General features: G+C 44.3%; 1 protein-coding gene across 3 annotated transcripts in view; it reads left to right on the forward strand.

Annotated features, from left to right (window-relative positions):
• Nucleotides 1-14,429, forward strand: part of TET3 (tet methylcytosine dioxygenase 3) — a 61,324-nt gene that overhangs the window by 15,419 nt on the left and 31,476 nt on the right. The window contains exon 1 of one of the 3 annotated variants that reach the window (XM_087938764.1): nt 1,807-2,040. The exons of 1 other annotated variant lie outside the window; for it this stretch is intronic. In XM_087938764.1, the coding sequence (XP_087794890.1) occupies nt 1,807-2,040 (234 nt within the window). Of the gene's footprint in view, nt 1-1,806; nt 2,221-14,429 lie in introns of those variants that run through there. One more of the 3 variants, XM_026715103.2, reaches the window with a different exon arrangement.

The raw sequence follows: 14,429 nt of genomic DNA on the forward strand, positions 1-14,429 counted from the left end.
TTTCTACTCATCCAGGGTAGAAATTATTAATTCTTATTAATTCCTTGCCTATTTTGTATGTATACTGAGAGTATTTACACCAAGACAAATTCCTTGTGTGTCCAATCACACTTGGCCAATAAAGTATTCTATTCTATTCTATTCTATTCTATTGACTTGCATACCTGTTTTACCTCCCTCAGTGCTTTTTTGATAGGTTGAGGTATTTCTTTCCTTTGCCTATAAACAGTCTCAAAGAAAGAATTAAGCAGTTCTGATTTCTTCCTGCTGCTTGTCACCTTCTTGCCATCTGCTGCCATTAGTGGACACTGTTTCCTCAGTTTAGTTTTCCTGACTCTCTCCTTGCAGATTCAGGCTATTTGTTAGTATTCTGTTTTAGTTATGTATCCTGCTTTCCATTTTTCATATTTGATCTCATCATCCCATAATTTATCGGAGAGCTCTTTGTGCAGCCATGCTGGTCTCATGTGGGTTTTTTTTTCTTTATGGTATTGGTTTTGCTTGGGCCTTCATTATCTCATTTTTCAGGGTTCCAAGCATGTTGAACTGTTAGAATTTATATGCATGGAATCCCCTCTTAGCTTGTTGAAGAAACACTAGTCTTGGTCCATTTACCTGAACCTCTAATGAATTCAATATGACATAGTCACTCTCCTCCAAAGTGCCTCTAACTTCTACTCCCTCAAACATTTTGCCCCTATTGGTAAGAATTAAGTCCAGCATGGCTGCCCTTTAGTTTCTACTTCCACCTTTAGGGTGACAAAGTTGTCAGCTGGGCACATCAGGAACCCCTCCCTGCAGAATTGGGAGTTTTGCAGAATTGGGAGTTTTAACCAGAAAGGGAAGAGCCGTAAGCCTGAGTCTTCCAGCATTGCTCCGGGGATGCAAGAGCATGATCCCAAGCCCATGGACTTGATTCCAGGGAGGTTTTTTTTTACTCTCCCCACTTGAAAATTTGGATGGAATTGGCTGCTCTAAGTTATGATGAAGTCAGTAGGCTTTTGTTAGCACTGACCATTTTTCTGATTTTTTTTTTCATGGACTTGTACTTGCTAATGGTGTTTATCTAGCAGGGATGATGCTTATCCAGCAATTCTATCCTCCGTTCCTGTTTTGGACTTTGGGAATGCTTGTGAATGTTTGCTTATAGTGAACTACCCCCCCCCCTCAACCCCAAACCTCCAAAGCCAAATATCTGGGCATTTCTCAAGGGCACATAAATGGGCACTTCTGTCTGCCATTTTAATTTTGAGGAGGTTGCCATTGATATGGTGATCAAAGAGCAGAATTTTTTCTGTTGGTGACTGGGAATTCTCAGATATAGGTGTGATAGTACTAGCCAAAGTGTGTATATCTTCTGTGCCAAAATGTGTCCCAGATGTTAAAAGCACTATTTTCATCTACCAAATGGTGAAAGGTGGCTTCATTTTGTAGCAGTCAACTAGAGTTTTGAAATATGTATCTAGTAACATGCAATTATTGGATGGGTAAGTTTGACATATCCCTGCCCGAAAAAAACTTTGGGTTGTAACCAGATAGAACGCCTACTTCACCTGCTTGGGTTCTTTGTGGAGTCCTCAGACCCACGACTTACTTCTCAGCCCTGGGAATGTGATTGGAGGCTTGACTGGGAAGGTGTCTGGGTGGAGCAATTCCACAGCTCAAGGGCTTTCAAGTTGCACCAGAAAGCGAAGGTCAAAAGTGGGAGGCAGTGGTGCCTGATGTTGGCTCCCCCCTGATGGGGGGGCGGCTGCAGGCGAGTGAGCCCGATGGCTCAGAACGAGGCTCCCAGAGCAGGCACTGCAGATGGCCGCTGCTGTGGCCGAGGGGCCCCTGAAGGCCCCTGCAGCGCTGGACTTTGGGGCGCGATGGGTTCGGGCCCAGCTCCCCAGGCGGAGGCGCAGAGCGGCGCAGGCCTTCCTCCTCGGAGCCTGCCGGGGTGTGGCTCCCTCCCCTTCTAGGGGGGAAGACCGTCTTCCTGCCTCCTGCAGCAGGCCAGCCCGCTCCGACTCCGTGCAGTACCGCAGCCATCCTGGCGATGTACGTGCAATGTGCGGGAGGCATCATGGCCCCCACAGCTGTTCGGAGAGGAGAGGGGGGGGTCTGTGTCGGTTGAGTCCCTAGACCAGGGCTGCCTCCTCGGCGACCGTCCCTTGTCTTCGCCGCCCCCTCCATGCCCGCCTACCCGGGCGCGCTTTCCGCCAAGCGGCTTCGGCAACCGTAAGTGCTTCCTTCGGCGCCCTTCGCCCGCCTGCAGCTTTCCAAGATGTCCGTCCGCCTCCTTTGTGTCCCGGAGCTGCTCTGGGAGGGCCGGCGCGGGGAGCGAGCGCTTGGCCGGATGCAGCCGCCGCCTGCCCGCCGCCCAAAGCCTCCCTCGCTCGCTCGCCCGCCCGCCGACGGAGGGAGCCAAGCTCGGGAACGGAGCCCTGCCAAACGGGGAGCTTTGGGTTTCTCTGCCAACCTTCGCTTTGCATGAAGACCCAAAGCGGCGGCTGGGGGGGGGGGGATCCGAGTGCCGGACGTGAGAGGGGTGGAGACGGGCCCTTTGTGAGGGCGAAGGTGACTCCGGCTCAGGCTTCGTGTCGGAGGTCCGTGGCTGGTGCGGCGAAAACCTTCAGCCACAAAGGACTTGTAGCTTTCTGGAGCAGAATGCAGAACCGTTGTGTTGCCCAAACGGGGTGGGGGTCCCCATTGGTGCGACTGGCCGGCCTTTTGTTAAAACCAGGCAGGTTTACTATTTACTGTCCGGCCTTTTGCGCTTCGCTTTGCCTCGCGTCCTTGTGCGTCGGAAGGATGCAGCGGAGCGCATCGGTTCCTTTTGCAAGCGAGAAAGAAGGAGCGTCTTTGTCTGCTTGGATGGCCTGGGACCGTTTAGGCGAGGGGAAAGCCATCCAGGGTGCAATTGGCCTTTGCCATGAGATCTGCCCTGCTCCTCGGCAGAGCTTTGTCTGCAGAGGAGGAGAGGAACCCAGGGTGGGCTGAGGTGGCGGTGGGGGCTCTTCTTTTGCCGGGACGGGGGAGAGAGATGAACGCACAAAGGCTCCAGGTGCTGCCGGGTTAAGGAGGAACAAAGAGACAGATCACAAAAATTACATGAGTATCCAACAAATGTGAATGGTGACTTTATGTACTGTATAACAATGTTTAAAACCGTACCTGCTCACAAATAATGCTGTGTTTAGTATTTGGGGAGCTAAAATTAAATTGTAATTCTGAGGCTACAAATACTTGCTTCATTCTGTTACCAAATCTGCTCCCTCGATTGCAATTTTGTTGCAGCTAATGCATCATTAGAACAACAATGATTTGTTTCTTTCTCCTCTGCCTTTGCTTCAGCTCAAGTGCTCAAAGGAGAAAATAATTTTAAAGATACAGTTGCTCCTTTGAAGGCACAAAGTCCCAGAGCAGCTCCTGCAGAGTTGTAGAACATGATTCAAAACTTTTTGAGGCTGTTGCGTACAGAGAACGTATTGGTATTAAATTCAAATGCAGTGTATGATCTGCAGTGCAATCCATCTTTTGTCTACAGACTGAGCTTTCATGGAACATTCAAAGCACACGTAAATTGATGTGCAAAGGCAAAACCCTTTGTGTATAGCCCAGTGTCATGCCGCATGGTAGCAGATTTGGGAAACCCCTGCTGTGATTCATTTAAGATGAAATTATATGCTTCTCCGCAAAATAGAATTGCTATTGGTGTAGCTGGCTAGATGTGACTGAGGTGAACAAATTATGAGTTTGGATTGGATAGGGTTACTGAAGAAGTCTTCGATTTTTGATGGATCTTACATGTTCCTGGTTTACCATGAATTTTAAAAGCAGTTGGATTCCTCCCAGAAGGCACCTCACGTCTCCAAATTCCAGGGTCCTCAGAAAGCCTCTGGAGGCTTCTTAGCGTATGTTTGCTAAGAAGGAGCATGACCATGGGGATCAGTTGGTGGAACCTCTTCATCTTGGATCTGTCAATCCAGGTTAGTTTTGCTCCCATTTGAATCTGAGTCATTGAATGGAAGACAATTGATGTTCTAAAAGATTTCCCTTTGAGTTTGTCCGTGGGGATTTGAATTGAGGCCTTTCAGATTCAGCCATAGCTAAGATCTGTGTGTTTCTCAGGGAGGAAAATTCTACAAAAAATTGTCTTGGCATTGGGGCTTTCTGAATGTTCATAAATGGGCTCTATTTGGGCAACTGGTGAGGTGGCCAAGGTTGCAGATGAAACCAGGTTGGTTTCACCAGGAAAAATATCTCACTTTGTAGTGTGGCTCATTATGAGTGTGAAGTCTGCATGTAGCATCTGTGGATTCTGCTTTTGGGAAATTAAGAATGGGATTAAAAACAAAGCTGCTGTTAGACAAGTCTACAATATGTCTGCATCTGGAATATGTACAATGTTGGTGTCCATGTTTGAAAAGAGGATAGAAAAGACCTGGAACAAGTATAGGAACAATCAAAATTTGGGGGATTCTAACAACTTCCCTACACAAACAGATAGAATATTGGACATGACTCAAGTATATAAATTTTCCCATGGTCTGGAGAAAATTGACAGAGTTTTTCTTCCTTTCGCCAACCATCAGGGCAAGGACCACCAGTGAGGTTGTTTAGAAGTAAATTTAGAAAAAAATAAAACATTTCACCGTGCACAGAATTAATCTGTAGAAAATATAACAATAGTTGAAAGTTGAATGAAAAGCTGTTCACGGAAACAATGAAGCAATTATATCTCAAAGTGCATTTTAATGGTTGAGCTGGCTTAATTTTTCATAATTTAGGAGTTCTCAAATTAGGTGTCACAAGCAGATGTGATAGTATTGTGGGTGGGTGGGGGTCTTGTACAGAGCTCAGCTGGAACTTATTCCAGATCTACCTGGACAAACCAGCCATCCGGTGGTTCAAGTCAAGTGAAGATCAAAGCCAGAGCATGATCTGATAGGGCTCCAGGTCTGCATGCACTTCTGTGGCAAATCTGCAAATTGAGCAGAGGGACTTGCTTCCAAATTATGGACTTCTGAGAGTCCCAGCTGCAGGAACACTAGATGAGTCAGAGCAGGAGTGTTACCTAGCCAGTTTATCAGGTACATGCTAAGCAATTGTGAAATTGTGTTTGGAAAAGCAGGGAATGAGAAGCACACACATTAACATACATGCATTTTCCCACTAATCAGTGGTCCCTGGAATTAAAATAACTGGCCGATGTTGCCTTTCTTGGTCTTAAAAGCCTAAAGTCCATGTGATGACTTCCCTTTGCTGCTACTGTTGCTGTAGCAACTGAGTGGGCTCACTGTTAGCCCTCTTCAGGTTGAAGGACCCCTTGAGCCATGTGGGCTGGATGCCAGACTGAGCTCCCAGTCCACGGTATCCAAAGTACCCCAGCCGGGGTGAGGGAGACTGATGGACAGGGGTGGGTGGGGGCTGCCACTGCCAGCCAAACCTTCAGAAGTTGGTGTGGAGACCAGTGGACCTTTCTTTTTTGGGGCGTGGTTTATTCCTCCTCCTCTTAAACTTTGCCTTCCTCTCACCCCAGAAAAACCACTTACTTCTCAGGAACAATGGGTGAAATATTTTTGAGGGTGTTAGCACACAATAAGCATTTGGGAACAGGCAAAAAGGAAGGAAATATCTTGGAAAGAAAGGACACTATTCCAAAAAAAACCCCTTTCCTTAACATTTAATGAGGAGTGCAGAAAGTCATTCATATTTTGGATAGCCTCCAGAGGTCTCTATAGGATCAGATGCTTTCATCAAAATAATCACAGCAGAGTTATAAAAGTTCTAATTTATGTATTTAATTGAGGGAGGGAGAGAGAGAGATGTTACATAAAAGGGGGAAAGTTTATAGCACAACTCTCTGCATCGTTTGCTCCCCCCACAACCCTCCTAGAGACACCTAACTTGATATTTTCTCCCAGGTTGGAATTTGCCTGTGCAAGTGAGTATGGTCCCAATTAACCTGCTCATTTCAGTATCTATAATTGGTGCAGGTACTTGAGCTACATGCTTTGTTATGTGGGAGAAGAGGTGTGAAATCCCTCCTGTTTTAGGACAATCACTTGAAAGGCAAACATCATGCAATTTTGAAAATGCCAGTGGTGGCAGTTTTCTAACCAAAGGAAAATTCAATCCAACTAGCCAGACATTCTTCTGTTATTAGTTCATAGAAGACCCTCCTCCAGCAGCAGCCCTGAGCCAGAAAAAGAGCAAGTGCCACTTCAGGAACCTGAGAGAGGAATTGGGTTCTGCAGAAAAAGCACCTGAGAGCCGAGAGTCTCAATACACCTTGGCAAAGAGGCATTGAGAGAGGAGCTGGCTTTCAGGGGTGAGGAGGGCTGGGGAGGAAGAGCTGTACCAGCTTACCTGAACCAAAATATTCTGGCTCACATCATTGGTTGTGCCCTCAGATGTAGTATTGTCATGAAGTATGTGACCATTTTGAGTTGGAGACCTCTGATCCAAATTGTATTTTTGTTATTTTTCTTGCTAATATTTAAAATTCGAGTTATGTCATATGAGTGGTCCATCTGCCAAAACCTTCAATTATCAATCTGCTTTGTGGCGATTTGTGTTTCCCTGCTGGGAGAAGTCTGGTCTCCAACTTAGGACAGCGACACCCATCCATGCTGGAGACCTTTAGATAGATGTGGGCATGTTGCATGGGCATTGTAATCCATGCCATATAGTGAAAGCCCACTTAAAGAGAAGTTCTTCAAATTTTCACCCCTGCATTATAAAAGGGGGCGTTTTTCTTGGCCCCGAAAAGGCTGACTCCTTTGCTAAGAAGAGGAGCACGTTGCTGATTTCCTTTTGCTCTGAACAGCTTGGTGCTGTGAATTATTTTTGTGCAAGAAAAGAAGAGTCACTGGAGGTTTCTGTTGTGGCTGCATGTTTGGATGGCTCAGACATGAATAAACCTCAACCTGAACATTTAAGAAAGTAAAAGTGAGGTTTTGGCTTTCTTAGGAAAAAATGTGCACACAATTATTGGGCAACTATTAATGTGCAGAATTATTATGCAACTAAATGAAAAATGAAAATTTGCCCATCTGTTTATTTCTGTCTGAATAATAAACAAAAAACTCAAAATGTACAAATAAACATTTCTGACATTTCAAGAAAAAAAATCAGTGACCAATATAGCTATCCTTCTTTTCAATAACAGTCATAAGCCTTCCATTCAAGGAGTCTATCAGTTTCTTGATCTGTTGACAATCAACTTTTTGTGCATCAGCAACCACAAAACTGTTCAGAGAGGTGTACTGTTTTCCTTCACTGTAAACGTCCCATTTAAGAAGGGCCCACAAGTTCTCAATAGGGTTTAGGTCAGGTGAGGAGGGGGCCAGATCATTATTCTTTCATCTTTAAGGCCTTTATTGGCTAGCCACACAGTGGAGTACTTCAGTGCATGCGACGGAGCCTTGTCCTGCACAAAAATCAGGGTCTTCTTGGAAGATGCAGACTTTTTCCTATATATACACCACTGCTTGAAGAAAGTGTCTTCTAAAAGCTGGCAGTAGGTTTGGGAGTTGATTTTAAGTCCATTTTCAACCTGAAAAGGTCCGACTAGCTCATCTTTCGTACTACCAGCCCATCCCAGTACCCCACCTGCACCTTGCTGGGGTCTGAGTCAAAGTGGAGCTCTGTGCCTGTGCCTGTGCCTGATCCAGCCCCAGGCCCATCCATCTAGTCCATCAAGAGTCACTCTCATCAGTCCACAGAAACTGTGACAATTGTGTCTTCAGATATTTCTTGGCTCAATCTTGCCGTTTCAATTTATGTGTCTTGTTAGGGGTGGTCGGGTTTCAGCCTTCCTTACCTTGTCCCTGTCTCTGAGCACTGAGCACCTTGTACCTCTGAGCACTCCAGGTAGGTTGCAGTTCTGGAATATGACAGCACGGGAGGATAATGGGTTCCTGGTAGCTTCACGTTGGATTCTTCTGAAATCTTTGGCAGTTAATGTGCGTCTTTTTTTCTCAACACATTTCTTGTGACCCTGTGGACTATTTGCAACAAAACATTTGGTGGCCCTTTGATCATGGCCTAATATCTTAGCAATTTCAAGAGTGCTGCATCCCTCTCAAAATCTTTTTATGATTTTTGACTTTTCAGAATCAGTTCAATCTCTTTTTTGGACCATGAGAAAAAGAAGCTGCCTAATAATTATAAACACTTTGATATGGGGTGTTGATCTGCTTAGGCCACATCCTCCCCCATTACATGATATGGTCAAAATGCCTAATAATTGTGCATGCAGTCTGTGTCCAGGATAAAGACATAAGGGGGCCTGTAGATATTTTCTCATCCTTCTTTCTGGTTCGTGTAGTCAAGCTGGTTGCAATTGTTTTTTCTGCAATCCGAAGTATCCATACCAAACCAGATAGTTTTGAAGTACTTGATAATTCCTCTGTAGATCTGTATCAGCAGATCCTTGGGCACTCTGGACTTTCTGAGTGATGTTCTTTGTTGTGTCTTTTTAATGAAGCTTCTAATGTTGGGTGTCCATTTTAAATCCTGGGAGATTATAGAACCCAGAAACTTAACGATCTCTACTGTGGATACTGTTGCCTATCATAGTAAGATGATAGGGTAGGAGGGCTCCTCCTAAAATCCACTTTCATCTCTCCAATTTTAAGTGTGTTCAGCTCCAGATTGTTCTGGCTGCACCACGGGGCCAGTAGTTCAACCTTCTGTCTATATTCTTACTCAGACCAATGACCATTGTATCATCTGCAAACTTCAATACTTTAACCCTTAGAAATGCAGTCATTGGTATACAGAGAGAAGAGCAATGGAGAGAGTACACAGCCCTGGGGGCGCCTGTGCTAATTGAACAGGTTTTCTGTGTGATTTTCCCTAGCTTCACCTGCTGTTTTTTATCTGTCAGAAAGTTTATAATCCACCTACAAGTGTAGACAGGCACAGCTACCAGTAGCTGAGTCAGGTTAAAGTAAAGAATTTCTGGAATGATGGCACTGAATGCCAAGCCGAAGTCTACAAAAAGGACCCTTGTCACAGTTCCTTGGGGATTCAAGAGGTTGCAAGATGTAGTGCAATGCCACATTGACAGCATCATCTGCCAATGTATTTGCACAGTAGGCAAACGGCAAGGGGTCTAAAAGTGGATCCAAGATGATTTTCAGGTGGGCCAGCACTAACCTTTCAAAGGTTTTTATAACTGCAGATGTCAGAACAATCAGTCTGTAGTCATTCCACTCCTTGATGGAGGGTTTCTTGGGAACTGGGATGACAGAAGAGTATTTGAAGCAAGAGGGGGCATAACATACCTCCGGTGTTTTATTAAAGATGAGGGTGAAGACGGGGCCAGTTGTTCATCATAGGTTTTCAAGCAAGGAGGAGTTGTTCCATATGGGCCTATACCTGACCCCCTCCTTCTTTTGCCTATGAAATAGACTTGCACATCTTTTTCTAGGATCACCAGTGGTGGGGGGCTCAGAGGGAGGGGGGTCAGGTATGGGGGATTTGGCTATTGTTGGTGTATTTGAGATGGGGACGGTAGCAATATTTGGCAGTGATCTCTTCTCAAACCTACAGAGGAACACATTCAGATCATTTGCCAGTTGATGAGTCAATAAGGGAAGGAGGGAGGTCTGCTGTAGCCAATGATGTCCTTCAGGCTTCTCCACACATTTGCCAGTTCATTTGCTGAGAGCTGATTCTCAGCTTCTCAGAGCAGCTTCTCTTTGATGCCCCGATCTCCTTTGATAATACATTCTTGGCCTGATTGTGCAGCATTCTATCTCCATTCCTGTAGACTTCCTGTGTGGCACAACTGCTTGAGCTTAGCTGAGAAACCAAGGCTTATTGTTACTGTATATGCACAAGCCTTTTACTTGGCACACATATGTCCTCACAAAATGTATGATGTCACATTATCAGTGAGTTCGTCCAAGTCTGTTGAGGCAACTTCAAGAATAGAATAGAAATAGAGTAGAATAGAATTATTTATTGGCCAAGTGTGATTGGATACACAAGGAATTTGTCTTGGTGTAAATACTCTCAGTATACATAAAGAAAAGGTACATTCATTAAGAATCAAGAATCACAACGTACAACACTTAATGATAGTCATAAGGTACAATCAACAATCAAATCATACTAGGAAACAGTCAAGTGAGAGGGGATGGGTGAGAAGGAGTGGTGAGAAGATTAACAATAATAGTAGTGTACCCTTTGTAAATAGTTGAACAGTGTTGAGGGAATTATTTGTTTAGCAGAGTGATGGCTTTCGGGAAAAAACGGTTCTTGTTCTGGTGTGCAGTGCTCTATAGCGTCGTTTTGAGGGAAGGAGTTGAAACAGTTTATGTCCGGGATGTGAGGGGTCTGTAAATATTTTCACAGCCCTATTTTTGACTGGTGCAGTATACAGGTCCTCAATTGAAGGCAGGTGGGTAGTAATTGTTTTTTTCTGCAGTCCTAATTATCCTCTGAAGTCTGTGTCTGTCGTGTTGGGTTGCAGAACCAAATGCTCCAGTCTCTGCAATCAAGGCAAGTCTGCAGCTTTAACTTTGCTTCCTCAGTCTAAGACTTCACTGTTTTAACCATAATTTTATGATTTTAAATTTCTGTCTGTAAGCAGGTACAAGGTGAATCATACAATGATCAGAGTGGCCCACAGCTGCTCTTGGTAGAGAGTGATAAGCATGAGGGGTCCTTGGTGCTCTCTGAGCTTGCGTATTTTCTTGGAAATATTTTATTACCCTAACTAGGTAACATCATCCATGCTAGTAAGGAGTACTGTTTGCTGTTGGCTTATATTCTGGTGTGTGGGTGGGGGGAGTGGTCTTGGAGATTCTTTGGGTGGGCTGTTTACTGATGGCTCTTTGGCAGTTTCTTGATTGGGGTATTGCTTATTACCTGATCGTTGGTCTGAAGTTAACCTTGAGGTTAAACTATTCTGATTTAAGTGCTTACTACTGGTGGAGAGATGCTGGAGCCTTTTTCTCTTTTGGGCTGGTTGATTATCTCTTTTGCATAGTCTGTAGATATTATTTACGTCCAGGCTTCTAGAAATAGACCCCAACTAATATGAATGAAGAGAATACTTGTGGGGAATAAAAGGGCCTGCAATTAATGAATAGTGTCTCAGTCCTCATCACAAAATTTCTTTAGTACGGTAACATTCTTACATTTGCGATGGTTAGCATAGAAGCAGACACCCCCTCCTTTCCTTTTAAGACAAGAAAAAGACCTTTTCTAACCCCTGTGGCGCTACAGACTGCCCTTCCCTCTCCAGTCAGATACTCCGAGAGGCAGCTGGTCCATGCAGAGTGGGGGGCAGCTTTGTTTATGGCTGCCTGACATGTCACAAGACCCACAGTTGAGGACCCTTGGATGAGCCAGTACTTTTTTTTATAAGGGATTCTGTCCAAAGCTCTTTTTTATGTTACTGACTAAGCAGGGAAGGCCATGAGAAACTTGGTTAGAATTGTGAAAGCAACAAGGATGCTTGTAGCAGAGTCAAGAAATATTGTTTGAAATGGTTCCATAAAATAGTTCTCCAGCCCTTGATGGATTTCCCCTGCATGTTAACTTTAAACATTCACCCACACAATGGTTTTGCTACAGCAGCAGTTTCCCCTCTGCTGGCCCCTCCCATTGGAGAGAAAAGATCTCAAGCCCCTGAAGTCCCAGAAGAGTGGAAGGGAGTGTCGTTTCTGGTGCCCACCCCCCAAAGCTTTGTCTTAGGTGTGATTGCTTTCAGATGTCTCCCCACAGTGCCTTGTGGTGGACACAACAGGCTTCTTGTACCACTAATATTGGCTTACAGTATGTAACAAAGGCATAAGCCTTTCCCAGAATCCATGTGCATCATTTTTTTGGAGTAAACCAAAACCAGCTCTTTGGTCAGAGCTTGAAATAGGATTCCCTTAACAGGGACAGAAGGTTCCCTTTTTGGTGGCAGCCGGCTTTGGGGCTCAAGCTGAAGTAGCAATGGCACTTAGACTTATATACTACTTCACAGTGCTTTACATCCCTCTCTAGGTGATTTACAGAGTCAGCATGTCGCCCCCAACTGACCTCGGAAAGCTGAGTGGAAGGCTGAGCCAACCTTGAACCGCTCAGAATCGAACTTCTGGCGTGAGCAGTGAGTTAGCCTGCAGTGCTGCATTCTAACCACTGCGCCACCAGGGCTCCCGAGTCGCTGCATGGAATGAGAATGACTGTATATGCAATGAGACATTAGCTAAGGGGTGTTGCTGTTATGGGTGATACAAAAGTGAATTGTTCAGGCCAATCTGGGCAGCTGTTCCAGAGCCAATCCAGACAGGCCATATATGGTTTCTTGGGGAAGACCACAAATTTCTTTGTTACTTGTGGAAAGAAGATTGAAAGTAGAACATAGAATAATAGAGTTGGAAGGGACATTGGAGGTCTTTGGTCCAACCCTCTGCCCATGGCAGGAGATCCTATGCCATTGTGGACTTTCTTTGCATTTGAAGGGATGGATCCAGAATAATAGAACAGAATAACAGAGTTGGAAGGAATCCTCAAGTTCCTGCAGTCCAACCTCACACTGAAGTTGGAGATCTTATACCATTTCAGGTCAATGGTTGTCTAGTCTCTTTTTAAAAAGCTCCAATGATGGAGCATCCACATGTTCTGGAAGCAAGCTGTTCCCCCGATTAATTGTTCTAGCAGTCAGGAAATTTCTCTTTTTCTAAGTTGCTTCTCTCCTTGTTTAGTTTCCAGCCATTGCTTCTTGTCCTGCTTTCAGTTTATCAGAGAGCTCTTTGTGTAACCATGCTGGTTTCTTCTTAGATTTCTTGTTTTTCTATTTCAGTAGTATTGTGCTGAACTGGGCATTTTTAACCAAATTTTTCAGAGTTTCCAAAACTTCTTGAGTTGTTTTCCCCTTTAAGATTTTCATCCATGGAATCCTTCCCGAGCTCTCTCTGAGTTTGTCACAGTCAGCTCTTTTAAAGTTTAAGATCCTGGCTTGTTCAATTGCCTGTGTTTGTTTCATATTCCATTTCAATATGTCATGGTCATTCTTTCCCCAAAGTTCCGGCAACTTCAACCCCCTCTATCATTTCATCTCTTTTAGTAAGAATTAAGCCCAGTAAAGTTGACCCTCTAGTTCCCTCCTCTATCTTTTAGATGACAAAATTATCAGCTAGATCTCTCAGTCTATCCCACCTTGCAGGATTGTTATTATGGGAAAAAGAAGAGGGGGATGGAGGTTTGTTATCTTGAGTTACTTATTAAGTATAAGAGGTGAGATAAAAATGTAATAAACAAACTGGAGTGTATTGTGAGAAAAACATCCAAGACAATTTAAAGGTCTGGAAAGAAAAAATGACAAAGAATAGCTAGACATACTGGATGTGGCCAGCCTGGAAAAGAGAAGCTGAAGGAGATAGATAGCTGGGTTCAAGTATCTAAAGGACTGTCAGAAGATGGGACAGAAGAGAGGACAAGAAAGAAAGGGGTTAAACAACAGGGAAATAAATTTTGGCCAAACACCAGGAAAGAATTCTGAAGGTTAACACATCTTAACCCATGAAACAATCTTCCTCAGAATTTGGTGAACTCTTCTTCACTGGAGGACTTGGAGCAGAAATAGACTGTCAGCAGTCAGGGATGCTGATAGAGAGAGGACACCAATACTGGTCAGGATGCTGAAGGTCCCTGCCATGTTCCCGGGCTTCTGTCCAAGGACAGCATGGGCACCCTACCTCCCCCCGCCCCGCCCAACAGCCTGGCTTTTGCAAGCCTGCTGAGGAAAAGTAGCACTTTTGTCAGTGTCAAACTCCCCTCCCCCAAAATAAAAATTTACTTAGCCTGGGACATTTGTGCAATGAAGAGCCTTGCGAGGATGTGCAAAATAGTAACATAAAAATTAAGTAATCGTTGACTCTGTTTGAGTGGAATTTTGGAGTCTGTTGGTATTCCTTAGCGCTAATATCCCTCTCTTCCCCAATGCAAAAAACTACAGCAGCTAATAATCAGGGTAGAAATAGCAGGAAATTTAACTGTTTGCAGAACTGCTGATAAAGCAGAGTTGTTTATATATTTATTTCAAAATTTATAAAGCAATCCAGCTCAGTTTCTCTGCCCTTTTATTCAGTGCAATAGTAATGGTGCCATTACTTGAAGGTTTATCTCTTCCTTTTCTTTTGAACAAACCATCATCTCATGCCTGCTTTCTATTATGTCAACGTTGGGGGATAGCAATAAAGAACAGATTTATTTTTCTCCTGGATCAGTGGCAGCTGGTGGAATGATTGAATCTGATTCAGTCATTGAGCTGAGCTGATTGAATCATCTATTTTTCCTATGGGTCAGTTAGAGAGACCTCATAGAGATCTAAATTGCAAGACTAAAAGCACACGGAAACTACTGCCAGTCAGTTTCAGACTCTTTCAGCAAGATTGGGTGCAGCAAATCGGCTGAGTGTGTGTGTACGTGTGTGT

Source organism: Pseudonaja textilis, chromosome 9 (genome assembly GCF_049901715.1).
Source record: "Pseudonaja textilis isolate UNSWEBS1 chromosome 9, rPseTex1.2, whole genome shotgun sequence".
Taxonomy (NCBI): Eukaryota; Metazoa; Chordata; class Lepidosauria; order Squamata; family Elapidae; genus Pseudonaja; species Pseudonaja textilis.